Consider the following 22,959-nt stretch of genomic DNA (forward strand, 5'->3'; position numbering starts at 1 on the left):
AGAGTTCAAAGCACAGCAAGACTGAGGCATATTATCATTCAGTTGAGTCAAATTTTTTCACACATTTAAGCTCTGTTTAAGGAGCTAGTAAAGAAAATGAACATCTTAGATGTGTAAGGAGGCAGGATTTGTTTCTGAAACATTTTCTTTAGCTACAAATACTCCAGGTGTAAATAAAATTTTATATATTTTTTTAATTTGGCAACTGTTTATTTTTTCATTTTTAAAGAGGAATTTTTAAAAGCAGATAGCAAATAGATATTCCAAGATTGAAAGCTTGACTTAAAAAGGCAATTAGGTATCTAGTATCAATTAGGTAGCTAGTCAAATTAGAGAAGCCAGCTGGGAAAAAAGCCAAAATTAGCTAAAAAAAAATAAATTGTTACCAGTGACTGCAAGTCTCAGAGTGAGTTCAGGTTACAGGTTTGCTGTAGATGTTCTTGTGTTCAGGTTGCTGTTGCTCTCATTAGCTTGCTTGACAGCAACTGCATGCTGGTTTGTTCTTACCCGTCTCCATCCTGATCCAGGATTTGGGGCACAAAAAAACCATCAGCAATCATGAGATGTGAGAGAGGTCTCTGCCTGGTGCCAGGGAAATCTGGTGGCAGACTTGGGAGGATGCAGGAGAGAAGCATGGCACGTGCTGGGCTGGAGCACAGAGAAGGGAACGAAACTGGAGACAAAAATAGCAGCAGTGTTGGGCGAGTGGTCTGTGTCATGCTAGAATTGAACAGCACCATGCACAGGAGATTGCATCCATTCCAATGGCAGCAGCTTTCTAACATCCATTGCTATGATAAAATTATTTCTGGCTGTTACAAACAAGGAGATTTTGATTTTTGCTAGAAGGGGTTGTTAAATCCCGGAAGCCAAACATACTGTTACGTGGAGACTGAAGATAGAGTGCTGGTTTATGCAGGTTTATGATAAGTGTGGATGATGCAAGCCTTCCTTTAGCTTAGTTCATTGTTTATGCTGAAGTATATAAAGGTGATAATTATAACTAACCAGTGTACTTTGATCATTAAAAATGAAGCTCTGTTTGTATCATTGGTCATCTCTGTCCATCTCTTGCATTTATTAGGCTTTTGCAAGACTAATTCTTTGTGCCTGATTGAGTGTCCTCCCAAAATACATGCAGCACTAAGAATTGCCACTGTAATATTTGTCTACCTAATAACATTTTATACCTTAAAAACTGTTTGGGTTTTGTTTGTTTTTTTTAGAGCCAAGATTTCCTTTTGCACATGCCTCTTGGAAACAGTGGATCACAGCAGGAATCTGTAGGAGGAGGAAGAATAACTGTTGGTGCACAGACAGTGCCTGCTGCAGATCTTAGCAATTCCTCTCCTTCAGACATAGCATGCAACTGTGAAGCCTGTAATGAACGCAGGTAAGAACTGAACTCGACCTCAGTAGCATGGTGGTTGTAGTCAGATTTTGGCGGTGTTGTAGCTTGTTTGTAGGTGTGTGCTTAAACTCTTGAAATAAGTTGTCTGACAGTAACAGTAATTTCTAGATGGCAGTCTTTACCCAGTTTCATACTTTAAACATTTTCAGATGTACTTTTTTGTTTTTCTGGAACAGCAGGAATCAGTACACCTATGTGGTGCATACAAGTAGAGGGTAATTATTTTTGTCTTCACATGCAGAGAAAATTCAGCAGAGCCTGAACGTGAACCTCAGCAGCTTCAGAATTACTGGTCCGAAGTCAGATACATGGTTCGGTGTATTTATCGTCAAGCTGGGACCCCTTTGGCAGATGACCAAGACCAATCGTTGGTACCAGATAAAGAAGGAATGAAAGAGCTGGTGGATAGGTATTCTTCAAATAATATTAATTCTATTGGTTTTTTCAGTACTAGTTTGAACACATGGAAGCTATTAATACGCTGTTTGCAATAGGAATATAAATGTATAATTATGAAAGGGCTCCAGAATGTTGTTCTTTAAAAGGCCTTATTCATAAGACAATGTTAAGGTTGAATTGCCCCACATGACAATCTTACCTTGTGGAACTAGCCTGAGGTAGTAGTGGTAGTTAGTGTTTGCATCTTACTGTGATTGTAACACCTGGAAGAAATTTTATAAAAATAAAAAAAGTTACATTGGGCATTGATCACTAGATGAGGTGGATTTCAATTTCATTCTCATTTTAGAAGCCACAATTGTAGCTTTGGTAGGTGTTGAAGTAAAAATGGGCTTAATGAGATCCTCAGTGATCTCCAGGTTTTTTTGCTTTTAAAAATAGTGTGGCAAACCTTAAAGAGCTCCAGTAGGATCATCTCACTTTCTCTCTAACTCAATATGTGGTCAAGGAGTTTTTATTTCCTAGGTTCCATATGTGCTTAGTGTACTGAGATCTGAGCAGTCTGTCCAGCTGTAGCTCTCATATGCAATTTCTAGTTCAACCTAAATTCTGGTGAGGTAAAGACATATTTAAAAGAGAAATTCATCTAGCACTACTCTTAATGACTGTACACCTGAACTGGCTTTAATAGATAATAAAATAAGCATATTGCACTTCGCTTATATAAAAACGGTTTGGTTTTGAACATGAGTTGTGTACAAGCAGAGTAATATAGTGTCCCTCCCTATTAGTCACACTTTGTTTATTGAAGTGATCAAAACATGCAATATAGGCCTGGAAATCAAAGATGTTTAAATGTTGTGTAGTGTGTTGGTAATTAAAACTGAATCACAGCTAGAGTGGTTATTGATGTTATGCATCGCCTTAATGGAAAAATTTTGCATATGAGAACATATACTTATGTAACTTTCCTACATACTCAGGAGCTTATATTACTCGGAACTGTTTTTCACTTTTGACAGAGATTGTTAAAATACAAAGAGACAGGATCTCAAAGAAGGAAACCTTAAATACCAGTTGGATTATTTTTCACTTGAGTTCCCTATGGTCTGTAAAGTGTAAAATAAAAAAAGGATATGGTTTGAGCAGGCACCAATGTGCCCAGTCTGTAGTGCTAATATCATGTGGAATGTTTTTTACAAAGGTAGTCAATGGAAGTATTAATATTAAATACATTTAAAAAAAAAAAGACTGTTTTGTGAGTGGTGAGGGAAAAGCATGGATTAGATAACTGCAGACTTCTATTTACCTAACTCTTAAGTACTTAACCCATTCATTTCTTCCTCCCACCTCCCTGTGCTGTATAAAACCCAAAGCATTCTCTGCATACTTAAACTCCATGCACAGAAATTTAGAGTGAAATTGAATTATTTGAAGTGGTTCAAAGCAGCCATCATAATCAGTTTTCTTCTGTAGACAGAAATTTGTCATATGTTAAGAACAATGTGGAGAAGTTATGAAGAAGCTTATCTGAAGAGTCTGGGTGCCTGCAGGGTTGGATGCAAATGGAGTTAAGATTTTGAGCTCACAAGTTGAAGTGAATTGTAAAGTCCTAAATCAGGTGTGCAGGCATCCTAGTCCTAAAGGTACACAGGAGCTCAGTCCCATAAGTGTAGAAGTAGGGGACTAGACTGTGTTCTCTGAGATTTAAAGTAGTTCTCTAAACCTGAGCCACTGTGGTAATTTCTGATGATGATGATAATGGTAACTGGTAAATATGTCCAGAAAAATGAAAACTGTTGATTCCATGCTCTTTTATTTCCTTTTTTGTCACAAATATTCTAACAATAAAGGCTTTGTGAAAGAGATCCATACCAGCTTTACCAACGGTTGGAACAGCAAGCTAGGGAATATGTGCTTGAAATGAAGGTTCGTCTGCTCAGACACTTGTCCCTGGGATCTAAGGTTGCATCAACGTTAGCAACAGAAGGGCCACCCCAGGCACAGCAGTTCATCTCACTCCTACTTGAAGAGTACAGTGCACTCTGTCAGGCAGCGTGTACAATCAGCGCCTTCCTAGTTACTCTGGTAAGACTGAAAAAACAGCCTTGGTGCTCCTGCTTGCCAGGACTAATGCTGACAGAGTTGTTTCTGGGCTCTTTCATGTGTCTTCTGTGGTTGTGAATTGTAAGGTTCTTGTTGTGTTCATCCTTAGATACAGGGAAATTCTGAAACTGCAGTTAAATATTCAGAAGTGTGGTGTAGGTATCTCTTAGAGTGGCTTGATGAAATCAGTTTATCTTCACAAAGAAGGAATGTTGTTTGTGGCACACACTCTGAAACAAATCTTTAAGCAGATTTTCAAAATATTGCCTATCATGGTGTGGAAAACACTTCTCTGTTAATCTTTAATGGTCTCTTGACAACCATGATTAATGACACCAACTTCTGTATGTAGCACTAACTTAAATTGTTTCCATGTTCAACTCTTCACTCACAATCTAGGATGGCTACTTGAAAAGATTGTGTTGCCTCAGATTTAATCTGCTATGTAATTTATTGTTTCTAAAGTTCTTCCTTAAATGCTGTTTTTGTCAACTGATTTTGATGTTAGACTTGGGATTACATATTTGGATATAAAATGGGCAGTAGCCTTAAAAATTTCTTCTTGAGAAAGTGTCCATTGGGTGAGTAATACCATAAATAAATTCTGTAATTTTATTTTTTTAAGGTCTTAGAAGGTTATTAATCCTGTTTTGTTATTAATCCTTCCTTGTGCAACTTTTGTTAAGGTCCTCATCCTGTCCATCCCTTTTCTTTTGTAAGCTTTGTGCAAGTAGAAAAAAAAATGTGGCTAAAATGGGGAAGTTGGATTTTATTGCCAGCTAGGTAAAAGTGACTGTCTGGATAGGTAAAGAGAGGAACAAATAGATGGAACATCCACTATGATGGCCATAGGTGAGGATATAAAGTGGAGAGGAAGCAGAGATTCTTTACTGAGGTAGGGCTGTCAATAACACTAAATTAGCAAAGCAGCAAGATGTTTCTTCTCCGAACCTTGAGCATATGTGGTGGGTTTTTTGTTGGCAATGCTCTGTGTTTGTTGTTGTCTGTATTATCTTTCCCAGCTTCATCACTTAGATACAGACATAAGGTCACTGCTATTTCCTGTTTATTGGCTGTTTTAACAGTCATTGTTTCTAACAAGGTGCTTGGGAGAAGGCTGCTCTCGAGGCTGATTTGTGTTGCAGCTTGTTCAGCTGTAAAGCGAAAGCTTTGCAGTGCACCTTAGCTTTCTCAAAGTGGATGTGCCAATAATGAACCCATTAGTGCCAGAATTACACAGCTTATCAGAAAATAACCATTTTATACCTTTTTCCTGGCAATTACTGTGAACTAGTAGTCATGAAAACTAGTAGGTATGGGAGATTGAACTAATAGCTATGAGACAACATAAGATGCTTGAACTCCCTTGTCAACCCCTTTCCTGACAAAACTGAAAGTAAAATAAAATTCTCTTTTAAAAAATAAAACATAAGAAAACACAAAATATGCTATATTTTTCTTGTCTTTTTCCTTCTGCAGCCCAGTCAGTACTGAAAACATCTTTCTACTAAGCTGTGACCTTGAGAAACTGAAATGTGAGAATGTAGGATACCGTCTCATACATTTCTTAGTATTATACTTCTCTCATCCTTTTTATTAAATGGAGTAGTATGTCACAGCTTTCAGTACTGGTAGTAGGGTCACTAGCTTTTTCAGGGTGCATGGATGTTTCCTCTCAAGATACCAGTAAACTATGGAAGAAGGAATCTTTTCAGCTAAAATACGTAACAGGCAGGCGAGATCTCTGAATTTAGTGCTGCCTTCCTTTTAAGAACAAAAGATTTGCATGTGGTGTACTGTAGAAGGGCATACAATGCCTTGAACCTCCACCTGTGAGAAACTGATTTCTCAATGAAATTATGGACAGTTGTCCTTCCTTTCAAACGAATCCATCTGACTGCAAGAGCAGAACTGAAGTTTTGTGCCCCACCAATGCAGGGAATGACAGATTATACCGACAGCAATTTGTAAAGACGATCATCAGTACAGAGGGCCCTTAAATACCCATAGTCTCTAGCATACAGACTAGAGAAGAAATCTTGTGATAATTCTTTGAGAGAAATACCATATTCTGCACAAACCGATACACAAGAGTTTGTAGATAAGTGTTGATTGTTTTATTCACAGCATAATGTGGAAATCCCTTAAGAAATCAACCTGTCTCAGTGTACCTTGAGAAATTATCAGCATTTTATAGAAATTTAAAATATTTTGAAGACATACAACTCAAAATGAAAAAGTACACGTGTTTTTTGCAGCTCAAAAAACCCCACAACCTACCCTTCTTAATAATATTACTTTGAACTTGTTTTTTTAAATGCTGATAGTCTTGTCTTCAGGTCTGATATAAATGTTTCCTTGGTTTATTTTTTAACCCACTGTTATTAACAAAACTTTAACATTCTGGAGTGTAATGGTGTTTCTGGGTGCTTGGGGTTATAGTGCTTAAGGCCCACTTGCTGATCTGAGAGCCAGAATGCTTGCATTTAATTCTGCTGTGTGGGTGAGTCCTGGTATAGAAAGGCTGCATACTGCTAGCTATATGTAGGAAAACTTGCTGCCTTGAAAAGTATATTATATGTGTTTTGAATTCTTGTGTTTTAATGATAATAGTTTTAAGGTTTAGTTCTTGAAATTACATACAATTATGTGTTCAATAACCTCAAATACAAAACGTTCCACTTAGTAAAGAAGTGAGCTGTTGGTCTTGTCTGCTGAGAAAACTTAATTCTTTAAGCTATAGTTGAGAAGAACTGTTTATTAGATTTTATATCAGTTTTGAATAAAGATTATAGGTTGACATTGCATATGTGTCTTATCCTAGATAAGTTCAAAAAGCTGAAAAATAATCATAAACAGACAATTTTTTTGGCAAGAAAACCTGAGAATTACAGGTTCATATCATAAAATGTGTCTTTTGATGCAGAAATGAATGGGAACTTCAAATAATGTAGACTGATACTTTTTAAATTATTTTTTTCTTAAATTCATGTCAGTGTAGAAGGAATGATGCTATGGTTATTGAAGTCATTAAAAATTGCTTCAGTTCTGAGGGTTTGGATATTAAAACTGCATAACATCTGAGCTGGTTCATACAGCCTGTAGGTTGGAAATTATACTTTTAAAATAATTCTTGCCTTGCACAGAATTTTGTTTTTTTTCCCTTAACCCTGGTTTATTTCTGGTTGCTTTATCATTATAGGAAAATGAACATTTGAAGAAATTTCAGGTGACATGGGAATTGCACAACAAGCATCTGTTTGAAAATCTGGTATTTTCTGAGCCACTCCTGCATAATAGCTTGCCAACGCTGGTGTCACAGCTAAGGTAGAATTTTACTTTTGTTTTGTGGTTTCAAGAAGAAATGGAAACCCATGTTTGCAACAACAGCATTAAAAATACCTGCTGCTGCAATTGAATTAGTAAAAATCTTTGTTCAATCTGTCTTGAAGAAAGAGTATTGTTGATTGAACAGTCTGCTGTCATAACTTGCTTGTCAGAAGAATTACAAGCCTAATTTGCTTAGTTGTAGGTTACCCAGTAAAATGACAGCATCCTGTGTCAATGCTGATGGTATGACTGAATAGTACTGTTTTCAGTTATCAGGCATTGCTGCTGTTTTTGCAGCTTTACAAGCAAATGAAAGCCTCACTACCTTCTACTTCCCATAGTGCACAGAACTTAATTTGGAATTTTAAGCCATTTCTCCATTTTCATTGGAGAAACCCCCTTGCTGTATGCTTGTAGGTCTCATGGTTTTAAAGCTCCCAAGGCATTAAACTGTATATTTTCTTAGTAGGGTTGCTCTGCTTGTAATTTGTGTACTGCCAAAGTGTTTGGGTTTTCTAGGGGAGAGGTATTAATAGGAATTTTCTTTACCCTATGTCTGAACTTTAACCTACAGTCATGGGTAGTTCATGTTGACTGCTCTGTCTTGTTTGTGATGAAGACACGTTTATGATCTGTGTTACGTGTGTTCTAAAGGTATTGTCTTGGGTAATTTTCCATGGTACAAGGGCAGTTTGACAAATTCTGTTACAAGAGATGATGTGCACAGTGGAGGAAATTTTGAGTCCTCCTTTTGCTAGTAGATACGCGAAAGGAAAAAAGAAGGGACAAAAAGGTAGAATTGCTACCAGGCTCAGCAAAAAGTGTAAGATCTCTCATAAGTCACCTAATTTGTTTAGATGAAACTGGGTTGATACTGAAAGGTTTTCTCCCCCTGCCTCAGCAGCTGATTTTCTTCCTGTGTTCAACAGCATGTTGTTTAATTGTGTATTTTTTCAGTTCTGTGGCTTCTTTTCTACCACTATCCTTCATCATGTCCATGCTTTTTGGCAAGGCCTCTCTGCATCTCTTTGCTCCAGCAATCCTCACTATATAAAAATGTTTTTATCTGCAGAGCTGAGAGCTGGTCTTGGTGAACTTCATGGTTATTTCTTAACAAAAGCATTTTTCATTTAATAAACCAGTTGTGTGCTACTGCAATTAAAGTCAGAGCAACAGAAGTTGTTCTGCCATCACTGTGGTGACAGCCAGCTTCAAAGCTTACAAAGATGATGAAATCAGAATCTCTTTCTGCACGAGCTTCTTTTCCAGTGCATTTGTGTTTGCTAGGTAGTTTATGTGAAGCACCCTTGAACTTATGGTTTTGCCTAGTTTAATTGATATGAATCACTTTTTGATAGGAAAGGTTCAGCACAAGCTTCCCATTTCTAGGTTATATAGTGTATGTCTTGTTTTTCTTTGGTAAACGTAGATTTTGTTTGTGTTCATGGACTCTCAGGATTTTACTGTTGAGTTCTCTGTGTCTTGAAATGACAGAATTGGATTTCTCTTGGAAAGATATGTTTTTGCCTCCCGTTGGAAATTAGTGGAGAAATGGTCGATCACAGAAGCCTCACATGGAAAAGCAGGGATCAGCCTAGTCCTCTGCACATTTGGTCAACAGAGAATCACTTATGTGCAGTAGAGGAAGTATTGCCAGAGTTTCTTTACAAAAGAGCATTGGCCTCATTATTTTCTCTTCCTGAAGAGAAATATGAAATGGCATTTTAACATCTCAACTTTGCTTAGATTTTGGGTGTTCGTCCTTTCTTTCATCCTTTGCTTACATCACTAAATTTTTTGTATACCTGTGGCTTTTTCAAAATACATAGTTGTTGTTCTGTGGTTAGTTCCAAGGATGCTTATCAGATGTCAGACTAGAAAAGGTGTTCACATAGGGAGATTTAAACAGCAGCCTTGTGGCGATGGAGTTTGCTTAGCTTATACAAGATCAGCTGTGTCAGTATTCCACAGCTGACAGGGGACATCTGCTGGGGTAAACTACCACGGTGTTGTTTTGCTACTATACCGTCAGCATCTGTGGCTTGTTTAGGAGGCAGCTCAGCTACACAGTCTGCAGACCAGCTGTAAGGGCTGTCCATGGCTTAGCAAGAGTTAATTAGTCAGCAGGGCTTGTAAGTCAGACACAGCATTTCATAAGGATGTGTTTTCATAATGAGTGTTTGTGGAAATCCAGTCCATTCAGAGGTGAAGGGATAGTACTTCCTGATGGTGTCAATATGAAGAGTTTCTTAGAGGTTAAATAATATTGATTGGGTTAAGATACTTCTGATTACAAGCAGCCTCTGACATGCCTCCTGTGTTCACCACACTGCTTTAATGGGATGTGGTGACCAGTGAAGTGGCTGATATCTGGGGCTTCTCTGTCCCCTTTGTTTTCCCAGCATGGGATGGGACAGTGGTGAGGATATTTGCAGAGCTTTGGTTAAATGCCATTGTCCAAAAAAACTATGTGTTCTTCATCAAAATACCTAGTTTGTCAACAGGTATGGCTTGGAAGTCTCAGTTACTTTAAAGTGAGCAATTCTTGTTAAATTTTATGTATGTGTTATTCTTTTTATTACCTTTTTTAGTGCAGTCAAGGAACATATTCTACCTCTGTTTAGAGGACTGAAATGTTAACTAAATTGTTGCTTTATAGTTGCCTTGGGGGTTGAAAGTGTATTTACTAGAAACTAGCTTTACTCAGAGACACAATAAAAAATTCAAGTGTTAATGCTGTTGCATTGCTAATACAAATTTTTTAAAATTTAGTTATTTTGCTTCTGACTTGAGCATATTTTAAAAAATACTTTGTGCACAACTACTGTGTGAAAGAATAGTAGTAGTCAGGAGCAGTTATGAGAACAACTTACTGATTCTTATATAGTAGGGATTTGATTTTCATGTAATTACATAATACCAGAAACAGAGGCCAAGAAAACTAGTAAATTGTCATCTAGTAACAGAAGTTGACAGTGTTTTCACTAATAGTAAGAAGTGTTGTATCCTAAAGGCACTGTAGCCCTTGAAACTTTTTTTTGTACTCTTCAACCAATGGACATCCCAGATTTTAGTGTGCAGAATTGCTTGTGCATCCTTCTTAAGTGGTTCTATTGCAGGTTCTGGTCAAAAGCAACAAAACAAAATTGAATTTATTGGCAAATTCACACTATCAGCTGTAACTTAGTGCTTACTGAGTTGTCTGTTTGCTCAGCTCTTCATTATGCTTAATTGCCAAGTTAAAATTAAGGGGTTAGTTCTTTGCCAGGTGACAGGCAGGACTATGAGATTCTGAGGTTGGGTTGACATCCTATTGCATTGAAAATCTATAACAAACCTTGAAATGCTGGAACTGGGCTTAAATATCACATTTTGAGATGCTACGATTCTATTTTTTTTGTACTGACTTTGATTTGCTACACAAGCTCTGTGACTAATTAATTATCACACAGTTTCTCCTTAATTAGAGTACAAAAATGTTGTAAAGCTTCAGTTTATTTGTGTCACTTGACAGGTCATTACAATTCAGTGTGGTTTAAACACATGTTACTGAGTACAATTTTGTCTTTTATTATTTGTAAAGTAAATGTATTGGGACTTGGCATATTTACTTAAGAAGCATTATGCTGTGCAAAGTTGCAGCAGTAGGAAGGGAGGGAGGTAAGTCTGTCTCCTCTTTCTGAGCTTCTCACAGAGACAGTAAGCAGTGACTGGCATACCCATGTTTTGAATTCCACGCTGCTCAAGTGATAGTAGGTAACTGCTTTTATCTCACTTGCCTTATTTTACAGCACATTTCCCACCTGGAACTCCAGCTCATCTAGTCATCTTTTTAGCACTAGTCATGTGAGTTCTGCCTAACAAGCTTCTGGCTTTATTTTTATTATGTAGCTCTGCAGTGGATAGTCAACATGTATATTTAGCCCATAGAATTTGGAAGGATATATCAAGCAACAAAATTTGAACAAATAGGTTCGTCATCTGGTTGCTCATGGAAAAGAGGCTCTAGCAATGTGGCACTTCCCACATTCTTGCTATTGTTGGTTACAGAAGATTGGAATAAGCAGAGTTTGGGTATTTTTTGAAAAATTACTAAAAATACTCAATTTTTGGGATGCAAGCAGCTATGTGGGCCTAGGTGTGTCAATAATCACGTTTTCACAACATTTTTTTTGGCTGGCAGAACTTAAAAAGCATGATTCTTCAGTGAAATGTCTCTTCCATAACCAGTTCTATTTGAACTTTTAGGCTTGGAACAACACACGATTCCTGTAGTGAAGATATGTATAGTACCTTGCTACAAAGGTATCATCAGCTGGAACAGGAAATGGGCCAAGTTGCTGAAGCATGGCTTGAATGCCAGAAAAGAATAGATGATTATGTTGATGAACAGGTAAGAGTCATGCAAGCAGTCTCTAGACTGGTTATGTAGGGAGCAGCCCATACAGGACTGTGCCTTCAGTGAAGGATAATTTCTTGGGTATTTTTATCCAGGGCTTTGAAGCAACAAAATGTAGCTCTTTTCATTCATGTTAGTCATTCACAATAGAAAAGCATTAACTTACCAATACTTAGTGATGATGGTACAATGACATATTCAAGTTGTTGAAGCAGATTCTTGTGTTTTTGTTTAGAGATGGTCTTTGAACATTTGGTAATTATGTTAGCCAGTAAATGAACCATAGGAAATAAAAATAACCCATTCCACAAAACCCTCTAAGCTTTCAAAATAATAAGTGCACTACATGAAATCCAGAGGAAGAGGTAGCTTTTAAAAATTATGGCATGTTTCATAGTGTGATGATGATCATTGTACAGTTGTCAAAATGGGAACTGCAGTTTGTGTCAATGCATAAATATTTGAAACCTCTGAAGCAGTCCTTTAATCAAGTATATGTTCTGATAGCTTGTTCTTCTGAATTTGTGCTGTGTTTCAGAAAATAATCATGTTATTGTGCTGACTCCTACATTGCTGAGAGCTTAATTTTCAGAAAAATAGCTGTTTATTTTGTAAGTGGTTGTTTATACTCTTCAAAAATTTCTCCTGTGGCTTTTGTTTCATGCTCAAAAAAACTTAATTTTTTTAAAGCACCTCAGGAAAAGAGTGAAAATCTGCTTAATTAAATCTTGAGTGTTCTAGAAGAAAAAATCTCTTGGAAATAACTGAAGATGGAGAATTATATGGAACTTTCCTTCTATTTTGAAGTTTTATGAGCAATAGGAATATGGAGAACTAATTTGAGATTCAGTAATGCTATGTTGCTACTGTAGATAACAAGCATACTTTAGTCTTATGATACACTGTAAATGTCCTTTAGAAGTTTTTCCCTGTGTTGAAGATTTAAGTAAACTTTTACCATTAATTCCAGTGCCTTAATGATGGAGACAGGATATAACTAATTTTATTTTTAATTTTACTTTTAGAGTTTGTGCTATATTTGGGGACTGCATCTGTGAGCTTTGAGTTAAAAAGTTTTCTCTTGGTCTGGCTGCTTTTGTGCTCCTAAATACTTGATTGCAGCTCAGTAAAATGTCACCATCTCACATTTTTTGCTATTAGAGGTCATCTTCCCCATGGTGTTGGGGTGTCATGGCTGTCTGATATTGCCTCTTCAGTAAGAAAGGAGCCCTCTTCACTGTCATCATTCATTTGCTTTTTTTTTTTTTTTTATATGGAATTTCTGTTGAGTCACGTTCATATTTGGTTTGAGTGGTTGTTCTGCACCACTTGATAAAAAGCTCTTAACTGACTTTTCTGTATTTCTTTTTATCAAGTGATCATGCAGTTGCCACAAGTCCTGTCTTATAACATTTTTTTAATTTGCTCAGTCAAGCCTATATCCTATGCAAACAGGCACTTTTCTCCCAGTTGAGGGAATTTAATGTGATGACTTACTTTCTAATGACCAAAAGTACTTGCAAAGGTGGGGCCATGTATGGGTAACAATTGTAAAACCTAAACCATCAAATTTTAAAGAAGATACTGATATTTATATTGGTATTTATTTGTAGGAAAAAGTATTTTCATGCCTTAAACTCTGTGTTGTTAATAACCTGTGGTTATACTCTGTTTATGAAAACTAACATTATTCAGTATAACCATCACACCTGAATTTGCAGTGATATTTTTGTCAACAAGGTAGAAATCAGAAAGCCCTGGTGCTATAGAAACTGTGGATCTTAACAGTGAATGCATGTTCATTAGTGGCTTGCTTCTTGGCTCAACAAAATGGTAAGGTTTTGTTGGTAGTGTTTGGAAGGTTAAAAAGAAAAAGAGATTTAAGAATGGTTCTCGTTTATTGTGGAACTATACCCAAAACAGTGCATCAGCAAAGATAATTGATGGACCCTCCACTACAGTATGTTATGGTCAAAAAAGAGAATAGTTCTGGCAAGCAATACAAATATTACTGTTTAAGACTGTGTAAGACAGCTATATCATGCACAGACATAACTTAATACACTGGTAGGCCATGTTTGTATGTTGTGATAAAGTTTAGAATAAGAAACCATCTGTAGCAGTGCCTTTATTAATCATTTGTTAAATCTGAGGAGAATCTTTGGAGTATCTGGAGTACAGGAGAGTTTTAAGTGTATGAAGCCTTTACATCCAAATCCAAATTTCCTTACCAAACTCACGCTACATGGACCTGAGGAGGTTTTTCCAACAAGTAATGGGTAGACAGTCATATGTGCTTTGTGCCAGAGGGTTTCCTTTTTTTTTTCTTTTGTTTCCTTTTATTTTCATTTTATTTTTTTAACTCAAATGCTTTTACCCAGGCAGAGCTTATTGCTCGTCTATCCATATTAATGTCTGATTTTTATTTTTTTTACTGTCCTGGTCAACTTAATGGACAAAATAGTATGGGCATGAATTGGTTTTTGTTTTTATGGTATCGGTGTAGATAATTGAAGCAGCTGCTATTCTTGTGTGCTGAGAGTTTGTGATAGAAATTATTTTTATTATTTCTAGTGAAATAGTCCAAGAAAATAGATTCACACATGGAATTTGGGGGAAGCTCAAATGTGATTTATATTTGGTGCAGACTTTAAAATTCGGAAGGAGCAAGCATCTTGTGATATATATATATGTATATATATATATGTACATCAGAGTCCGTACGCAGATGATTTCATGTTGTATTTCTGTTCTGACCTGACTGCTGGCTTTGTTTTGTGATTAAATCCATTTCAGAATGGAAAAATAATTGTTCACCTGTCTGTCTTGCTTGTCTCAGGGAGCTCAAATACTTTTTAGCCTCAAATAAATAGGGAGGAAGCAAGAGGGTGGTAGTGGCCCTCTCTACTCCATTGGGCAGCAGTAGTAGCATATTCCGTCCAGATGTACAAGACTGAAGTGTAAATTTTTTCTTCTGATCGCATTTGAATTTATCTTCCACTCCCTAGAAGAGTTCTTGGGCATGATTCATGTGGTTGTATTGCAGCTGCTTTGCTCTGGTGAAATAAATATTCTCTGAGGAAAAGAAAGGAGGGAGAGAAGTGGGTTTCTATTATTTATGGAATCAATAACTTAAGATACTTGCAGACATGGAGTATTTGAAAGGCTGCAAAGGTGAAAGTAGGAAAATGTGAGTGTCAGCTCCTGTTCCCATTAATGCTCAGGTACCAGGACTTATCCCATGCTGTTTGCTGTGGCAGTGTCTTGGCAGGCTTGAGTAGGCAGCTCCCAGTTAATGCACTGGCTGTTTTAAATGTCGTTCTCTGGCATTAAAAGTCTTCTTTTACAAAGTGTAGTGAATGGAAGGGGCTGACTTTGATGGTGAGGGTTCAGGTGTCAGGGCACCCAAACCACTGAGTGTTGCTGGCTTTAAATATAGCTCAAGGGTTCTCAGGAGCTGATAGTTCATCGAGGATGAAATTTTTGATGTTGCTTGCCACAGGCTCTGCAGTACCTTTTAGTGTGTCTAATAAATGGTATGAGTGATTTAAGAATATTTCATGAGTGCCTTTTTTTTCCCCTATTTTTTTTAAACACACATGGACATGGTAAACTCATTTTTTGCTATTAGCGTTATCTCACTGGAGCAAAGGAAATCCAAATCCACAGTAGTAATTAAAATATGATGCTGATAGTTTCAGAAATTAATTAGGCAAATTTTTTCCACTTAATACTGCTTCAGATCCCCAGCTTAAAATTTCGTCTTCTAAGTTAAACAATGATAATAGCAATAATATACTTAGCTTAGTAGTGTGACTTTAAACTTTTTATCAAGTATTAATTTCTTGAGGCATGCGTTTGAAGATAAAAAGAATGTTACTATTAGTGTAACCTACTGGTCTTTGGCTCACTAACCTATTTTATGAAGCAATTTCTTATATTCTATAAGGTGATTGATGATGACTATTATTATTTAGGTAAATTTAAAAAAAATAACTGTAAAAGATAACCCAGGAAGTTGTTTTTCCTCACTGATGAAGTAATGCTGTTAAAATGTTGTAAGGTACTACAGGAGGAGTTTCATTCCTGCATTTTATTGTGTTATAGTTCCTTTTGTGTTCACTCAGAGTAAATTTATTTACTAAATCAGAAAAAATTCATTTATGTACAAGAAGTTACACACTCTGTATGCATTTATGGTGATATGATTTGAAAGACTTGTAATTATAAAGTATTTTTCCAGCCTTAGATAAATCAAGGGGCATGAAAAACCTTGGGGAATAAATAGTCTTAGTCTAGGTCACTACTTCTGATTCTTTTGACTCTTCAACTGATTAATTCCACATTTGGTGCTTCGTGATTTACACTTGAGCCTGCATTGAGGCCTTGCTGTAAGTCCAGTATCTCTAGATTTTAATGGATTGTACTGAATCTGAGATGTTGAGTATTTAATGCCAATCACTGTTTATTAAAAATATTATGAAACTACTTAATAAAAATAAATATTAACATAAGGAGTAACAGTGGAAAAACTTGAGTGGACAATACAAGTGAAAAATATTGTAAGTGAAAATAAAATCTTATGTTTAAATTACTCTAATTAGCAAATAAAACATATTTCATATTGACTAAGTGCGTAAGTACTTGCAGAACAGTACAGATAAGCTTGGTTTAATGAAACAGATAAACCAATTGACAACAAAGTAGGTTTTCTATTGTTAAATCAATGAGTTTTCCTCAAATTCTGTTTTAGATGGCAATGAAAACAAAACAACGCATGCTAAAGGAAGACTGGGAATTTTTTAAACAGAGGCGTTTTATTGAAGAGCAGGTAGGATTTTTTTTGTACCATTCTAAGTCATACAAATGCTACACATATATTTGTAAGATGCAAACATGAGTGCAGTCCGCTGTACTAATTCTGCAACTATGCCAGGCATGAAATTTGATCAACTAAAATACAGAAAATGAGAGCCAAAAAGAGCAGGTAGAAGTATGTAATCTCAGTTACTACAAGTAACTCATTCTATCCATAGTCCTAGGACTGAATGCCAGGTGTTTAAAATCTTTGTACAAAAAAAGGGGGAATTTTTGTTGCCTTAGAGTGGGATCCAAAACAGCCAATACATTGAGTGTGGAGCTGTCTTGATGTACACAGTAGGGAGTATTGTTCTCAAAAGTTTAACAAATGCCTGTGTGTGTGCAGGAGTATGAGCTTCAGTATCAGGGCAGGTGATTCCATGTTTTGAAACTCTGGAGATAGCTCCTGCATCTATTTTTTGGGGAAAGGGCTGAGCAGAACTGTGTTCCTGTTTTTTTAAGCTATAACCAATGAAGGTCCAGTAGAAGTTTCTACCTTATTATAAAACTGCTGTTTAAGACTCAGTACTCTCTTCTGCAGCCTAGAAGTATTCAAGTGTGCATCATACTTTCCATAAGAGTACAGTGGGCTTCAGATAGAGTCAACTCTGGATGGAGAGCCTCTCTGTTCCTGTACCAGTATGCAGAAAGAAACGCTAGTCATGAGCCAGAGAGAGTATGATAGTACATTTTAATAAACTTAAACCTAAGCTCAAATTGGCAATGTCTCAAAGCAGTCATCAGTAAGTACTTTTTCCTGTAAGGAATATTAGCATGTGTTAACCACGTCTCCAGAACATCTGGTATACAGATCTCCTCAGAGGACTTGAGGAAGAATCCTCTTTTTCCTTGATCGTAATTGGCCTTAAGTGAGCTGTAAGACCATGGCTGCTTAGGTAAGGATCAGGTCTGGGCATCTATAGAAGTGGGAGCTTAGGCACATCCTTGTTTAACCTAAGGCCTGTAGGTATCTAATGAAATTAGGTGCTTTCAGGATTAGGCCTCTGCCAGGTGGAGATTATTTGGATTGTATTTTTTCACTAATGCAGTCAAGTCCTCTTTTTGGCAGCTACTCTTGACTTCTATACCATTGTAGCTACCAAATTAGTCCTAATTTTTTTTTTGTTATTTGCAAATTAAGGGTCAGTTTGCTTTCTCCATTTGTCAGCAGTGTCCTTTTGTGCATATCATGAAACAAGACAAAAACTGCTCAAGTTCAGAATGCATCAGTAGAAATACCATGCAAGATGTACGTATGAATGAGTCAAGGAGATGGACATGTCCACTTCCCTATTTCATAGTAGAGACATGCTTTATTTGAAGATCATTGATGCCAAATGTTTGTCGTTTGTAACTTTGAACTTCCTTTTTTGTGATCAAAGCACCACCTTCATGAAATTATTCTGCAATATTCTGCTTTTAAATTATTTTTCCCAAAGAACCCTTTTTGATTATGTAACTTGTCATTTTGTGCCATTGAATTTTTAATGGGAAGATTTGCACTACTAAAACACTGCCTTTACCATTTACTTCAGCTTAATAACAAGAAAGCACTATCTGGGGAGAACAACTTCACAGACACAATGAGACACATGCTGTCATCACGTTTGAGCATGCCTGACTGTCCCAACTGTAATTATAGAAGAAGGTGAGCTGATGTTTTTAGTATGAAATCATTACTTTCCTGTTCAAGGAAAAAAGAAAAACATTATTGGAACAAAGAGTGTGGTTACTTTAAATAAATGCCAGTTAAGCAAGGTCATAAAAATCTGTAATTTAATTCTTAAACAGATGTACTTGTGATGACTGCAGCCTTTCGCACATTTTAACATGTGGCATCATGGATTCTCCCATAACGGATGATATCCACATTAACCAGTTACCACTACAAATTGATTCTGCTCCGGATTATTTATCTGAGATTCGCCCACCCAGTATGTCTTCAGCAAGTTCAGGATCGGGTTCCAGCTCACCTATCACAATTCAGCAACATCCCAGACTCATCCTTGCAGATAATGGTTCTGCACCAACTTTGTAAGTTCCTTTTTCTGTTTTAAATTTTTATAGTGAATGGATCTCAAGCAGGCAAATGACATTGGCAGGCTATGTAATGCTAGTTTTGTCTCAGAAAGTTTAATAATGGTACTGTATTCAGCTGGCCACAACTCCAGCTGTGTGTTGTGCAATCATACATATGTTAAAATAGATGCTGTCAAATTTCTGAAAATTTCTGTAGAAACTGTATTTACCGGTATTGCTAGAAGTTTTTGTAATGTGTGCTTTCCTGCTTTGGAATTACAAGGACATCAGATATTGATCTACTTTACAGCATCTTGTTAAAATGTTGCCCTACACTGAGCAAGGGAACTGGCATTCTTTTCTTTGAAGGATTGTAATTTCATATGAATTGCTCTAGTTCCAAGAAAAGCCTTTATTATATGGCTTTTAGGATTGTTGAACCTATGTTAATATGTCTTGCATCAAAGATTATTGTCCCTATCAGAAGTATCTGCCACCCAATTTCTTACACTACGGTCAAAGTCATATTCAGACATTAGTCTAATGGTGAGCTTCCACCCCTTTGTAGTTTTGAAGAGTTAAAGCTGCTTGATGGGCTGGCTTTTATACTCAGTATGGGTACAGCTAACCAGGAGTCTCCTCAGTTATGTGATATTCTAAAGAAATACTTAAAAACCCCCAACTTGAGTTACTTGTGTGGTGGGAACACTGAAAAATGAAATACCTGCTGTAGGTACAGTCAAGGGAATTTGCTGTAGTGTTCTGTGCTCATACACTGCGATGAACGAGGACAGTGCAGATGTGTGGGATGTTTGTGGTTACTGTCAGCCACTAAGTTTCATTTCCTCTGAACATTTATCTACTACCACCAATGGTTCAATATTTTGTTACAGAGCTGTAGTTTCTGAAGCCATTCAGGGAGCACTTGAAAACAGCTACATATTCTTAAATGTGTGCTTTGCCATTTATATAAACTCACTAATTTTGATGCTAAAATGTCAAAAATTGTTCAGTTTGTCTCTTCAGAAGCTAGTTCAGTTGAATCCAAGTATTATATACTGTAAGAAGCCTATTTTTAGGGAAATACCACTGCTCCTTGGGGAAGTGCCATTTTTTGTCTCATACTATCTGCTGTGTTTTGTTTCTTCATTGCACATTAGAAATATACCTAATGGTGCCATCATGTAATTAAATCTTGGCTCAGTATTTTATGGAATGCAACAAGATAAAAGTGCACAGTTTAAGAGCTCTTTTAAGAGCTCTGGATTATTGTAGCAACATGAGCTAACCAATCTTTGCAACACTTCCCTGGAGTGAGTAATTAAATGTGCAGGTCCTCTTACTATCTCTCTGTAAGGCAAAAAAAATCCACTAAGTATTTTAGAGCAGATTATAAAAAGCATACAGATGTGGGATTGTCTACAAACTAATTGCAACTGAGAAATTGAAGAGCTACGTGATGTGTTCAATGTTCCCTTTTTACTGTTGTGGCATTTAATGTGTGGAAAAACTTAGATTTTATATTGTGGGTTTTTCCCACTTTGCAATTTAGGAAGATGCTGGCATAAGGCTTTTTTCATCAAGTTAAAGGTCATCAATATCCTGGAATCATTAATTCCATAGATTCTTGGTCAGAAAACAGTGTTTGAGAAATAATTTACCCAAAACCAACAGAGAATCTTACTTTCAATTGAGTCTGTCATTCAAGCATATGACTGCTACATTCAGTAGGATTAAGTGGCAGGTTGTTTGATTTTACTTGCTTGAAAAAGTAAATTCTGTTGAACAACTTGGGAGACCATCTGTTGACTCCTAATTGGAATATTTATACAATGGATGTTCTCAATTTTCATCTCAATTGCTCTCAATTATTTCATCGTGGCATTGTAGCTGCTTTCACTGTAACTGAGCACTGTGATTTATCTAAGCCTCTTTTCCCTTCAGTGGTAGTGATGATGATGATGTTGCACCATTATCAGCAAAATTTGCTGATATCTACCCACTAAATAATTATGATGATGCAGAGGTTGTAGCCAACATGAATGGAATCCACAGCGAGCTGAACGGCAGCGGCGAAAACATGGCATTGAAAGATGAGGTACAGCATTTACTGTGTCCTAGTTTTTTCTGGTTTTCGGATGTGCTCACTGGAGAATTGCTTGTCCTTGTTAATGTCCTCATGTTAATGAGTTAATGTTGTCCAGTCTCCTCAGGTAAGCAGTACTAGCAGCAGTTCCTCAGAAGCAGATGATGAAGAAGCAGATGGGGAGAGCAGTGGTGAGCCACCAGGGACTCAAAAGGAGGAAATGTCTCTAGGCAAAAGGACATTAAGGAAAGATGAAACAAAAATGGATAGTCCACCACCTTCTTACCCCAGTCAGCAGGTACAGTCATCTAAAAGCATCTTGTAGTAGATTAATTTCTGAAATGTAGCTGTTGAATGAGAAGAAATTTAAAATATTAAGTTGTCAGTTGGTAAGTATGACACCTAAAATAATTAATTATTACATTGTCATGTCAAATAATCTCTTAGTCAAAACCGGAAATATGTTAGTTATATTTAAAGTTGCTTCAGGAAAAGGGGAAAAATCTTATTCCTACCTGTATGAATGAGAAACATAAACTAACAAACATTTCTGTTTGGAAGATTGACTTGGGCTTTGCTAAATCTTAGCATTATGTTATTTGTAATTAATTTGGGTGGGGCGTGGATATTATGAATACTTAGTTAACATATATTTCTTTCATATTCTATTTGAGGATTTCCTTTCCCTGTGTAAACCCTGTATATTTAAATCAGTTACATGACTTAATGTCATGGGTCTTGGGATGTTTGGTTTGTTTGTTTTTAATGGTTTAAGATTATGAAGCTCTTGACTGTAAGGTCATCAGACCACCTAGAGAACCATGCCTAGACTATGCTCTGCCAATAGTGGTGTTTGGTTTAACAGCTGAGCACCAAAGCAAAGTATCTGATGGATTTGTCTTTGTAACCATGTGGATTTCCATCTGAGTCACCCTGCAGTTAGAACACAGGCTCATTGCTTTGAGAGAGACCGTCACTTTTATTTCTTCTTATTGCACGAGTCTATATTGGGCACCTTTGAGAGCTTAGACAACAATCATCTCCCAGCAGATGTTACTCTCTGGTTAGGTTGTTTTAAGACCTTCCACTGAAAGTATTTTCCCATATCTTAAACTAATTTTCTTTCAGCAATTATATCAAGAGTTTTTTCTATATATGGCTGACCAATGCCATAAAAATTACTTGAGGTGAGACCTCTTGTCAGACTAGTTTGAAACTGGTGAAGAGGTTCAGTAATTGTTTTGGAAAATCAAGTGAGATTATATAAGCCTGCTTGCCTTAGGGAAGCAAACTAAAATGCAAGATAAAAAGATGGATTTAGCCTTTCTTTTTTTTTCTTTCCGTTGGGGAATAACAATATTCTCAGAATGACTCCGAAAAACTCTTAATGACTTCCTTTTTTTAGTCCGATCTTCTAATCAGAGCTGAGTAGTGTAGTGTTGTATTTAAGTGATCGATTTCACTGGTACATGTAATGTGAATCTGAGGGGTTTTTTTGTCATTAACTCTTGGGTTTGCTATTTTATTCAGTATCTCTATTTCTCTTGGATTCCTTTTCAGTTCCCGATTTGTCAGAATTGGGTTTTGAGTCTTATCAGTTTGTTTGAAATCTTTTTTCCCTTTTCATTTGTTAGTAGATTAGTGTTGATTTCTGGATAGTACTAATTTTTTTATTATAAAATTGGTGGGTTTTTGTTTTCTTTATGCACAAAATTAATTCAGTCACAGTATTTGGTTTATGAAATCTGTTATTTGATAAAATATACCTCATGTTAAAGGCTATAATGCTTTTAAGTGATAATGCTGAGTTACTTGTTTCTCAGAAGACGGGATGTTTAAGAAGAGCATTACCTATCAGTTCTTCTCTAGAAAGCTAATACTTAATGTTACATTTTTGGAAAATTATGAACTGCCACATAGGTGGGAAAAAGAAGAAACTGGGAAGTATTCTTGGTATTGCTTCTGGTAAAATTATCTATCAGTGAAATGTCAAGTGACAGTGACAGGAAAATGTCATGAGCTGAAAGAGAAATGGAGCTGCTCTTTCCCAGGCTGCTTTTCTAAAGTCTTGAGTTCTTTTGAGACAACAGATGCTGATGATATCAGTACAAGTTTCTGAAGTGTGGATTTTTCATGGTTGGTACGATTGTGAAATGTTTATGAGAAATGCCAGGCTCACACGTTTACAAAGTGGTTGAGTTTGGAAGGGGCTTGTGCAGATAATCCAGACCAGCCTTTCTGGTCAAAGCAAAATCATCTAGAGAGAGTTGCTGTGAGAGCAAGGTGTCCAGTTGGTTTTGAGTACCACCATGAGTGGAGGCTCTGCTGCTGTAGGTGTTACATTCCAGT

General features: G+C 36.6%; 1 protein-coding gene across 4 annotated transcripts in view; it reads left to right on the top strand.

Moving 5' to 3' along the window:
* Positions 1 to 22,959, top strand: part of FAM193A (family with sequence similarity 193 member A) — a 76,391-nt gene that overhangs the window by 35,362 nt on the left and 18,070 nt on the right. For 2 of the 4 annotated variants that reach the window (XM_005517887.3, XM_088056894.1), the window contains 10 exons: positions 1,227 to 1,393; positions 1,653 to 1,820; positions 3,664 to 3,898; positions 7,119 to 7,243; positions 11,495 to 11,639; positions 16,399 to 16,476; positions 18,041 to 18,153; positions 18,297 to 18,539; positions 20,469 to 20,622; positions 20,729 to 20,908. In XM_005517887.3, the coding sequence (XP_005517944.2) occupies positions 1,227 to 1,393; positions 1,653 to 1,820; positions 3,664 to 3,898; positions 7,119 to 7,243; positions 11,495 to 11,639; positions 16,399 to 16,476; positions 18,041 to 18,153; positions 18,297 to 18,539; positions 20,469 to 20,622; positions 20,729 to 20,908 (1,608 nt within the window). Of the gene's footprint in view, positions 1 to 1,226; positions 1,394 to 1,652; positions 1,821 to 3,663; positions 3,899 to 7,118; positions 7,244 to 11,494; positions 11,640 to 16,398; positions 16,477 to 17,673; positions 17,755 to 18,040; positions 18,154 to 18,296; positions 18,540 to 20,468; positions 20,623 to 20,728; positions 20,909 to 22,959 lie in introns of all 4 variants that reach the window. The other 2 variants (XM_088056896.1, XM_088056895.1) reach the window with 2 other exon arrangements.

This window comes from Pseudopodoces humilis, chromosome 6 (assembly GCF_049639895.1).
Source record: "Pseudopodoces humilis isolate 2021_Gansu_Grassland_sample_001 chromosome 6, ASM4963989v1, whole genome shotgun sequence".
Taxonomy (NCBI): Eukaryota; Metazoa; Chordata; class Aves; order Passeriformes; family Paridae; genus Pseudopodoces; species Pseudopodoces humilis.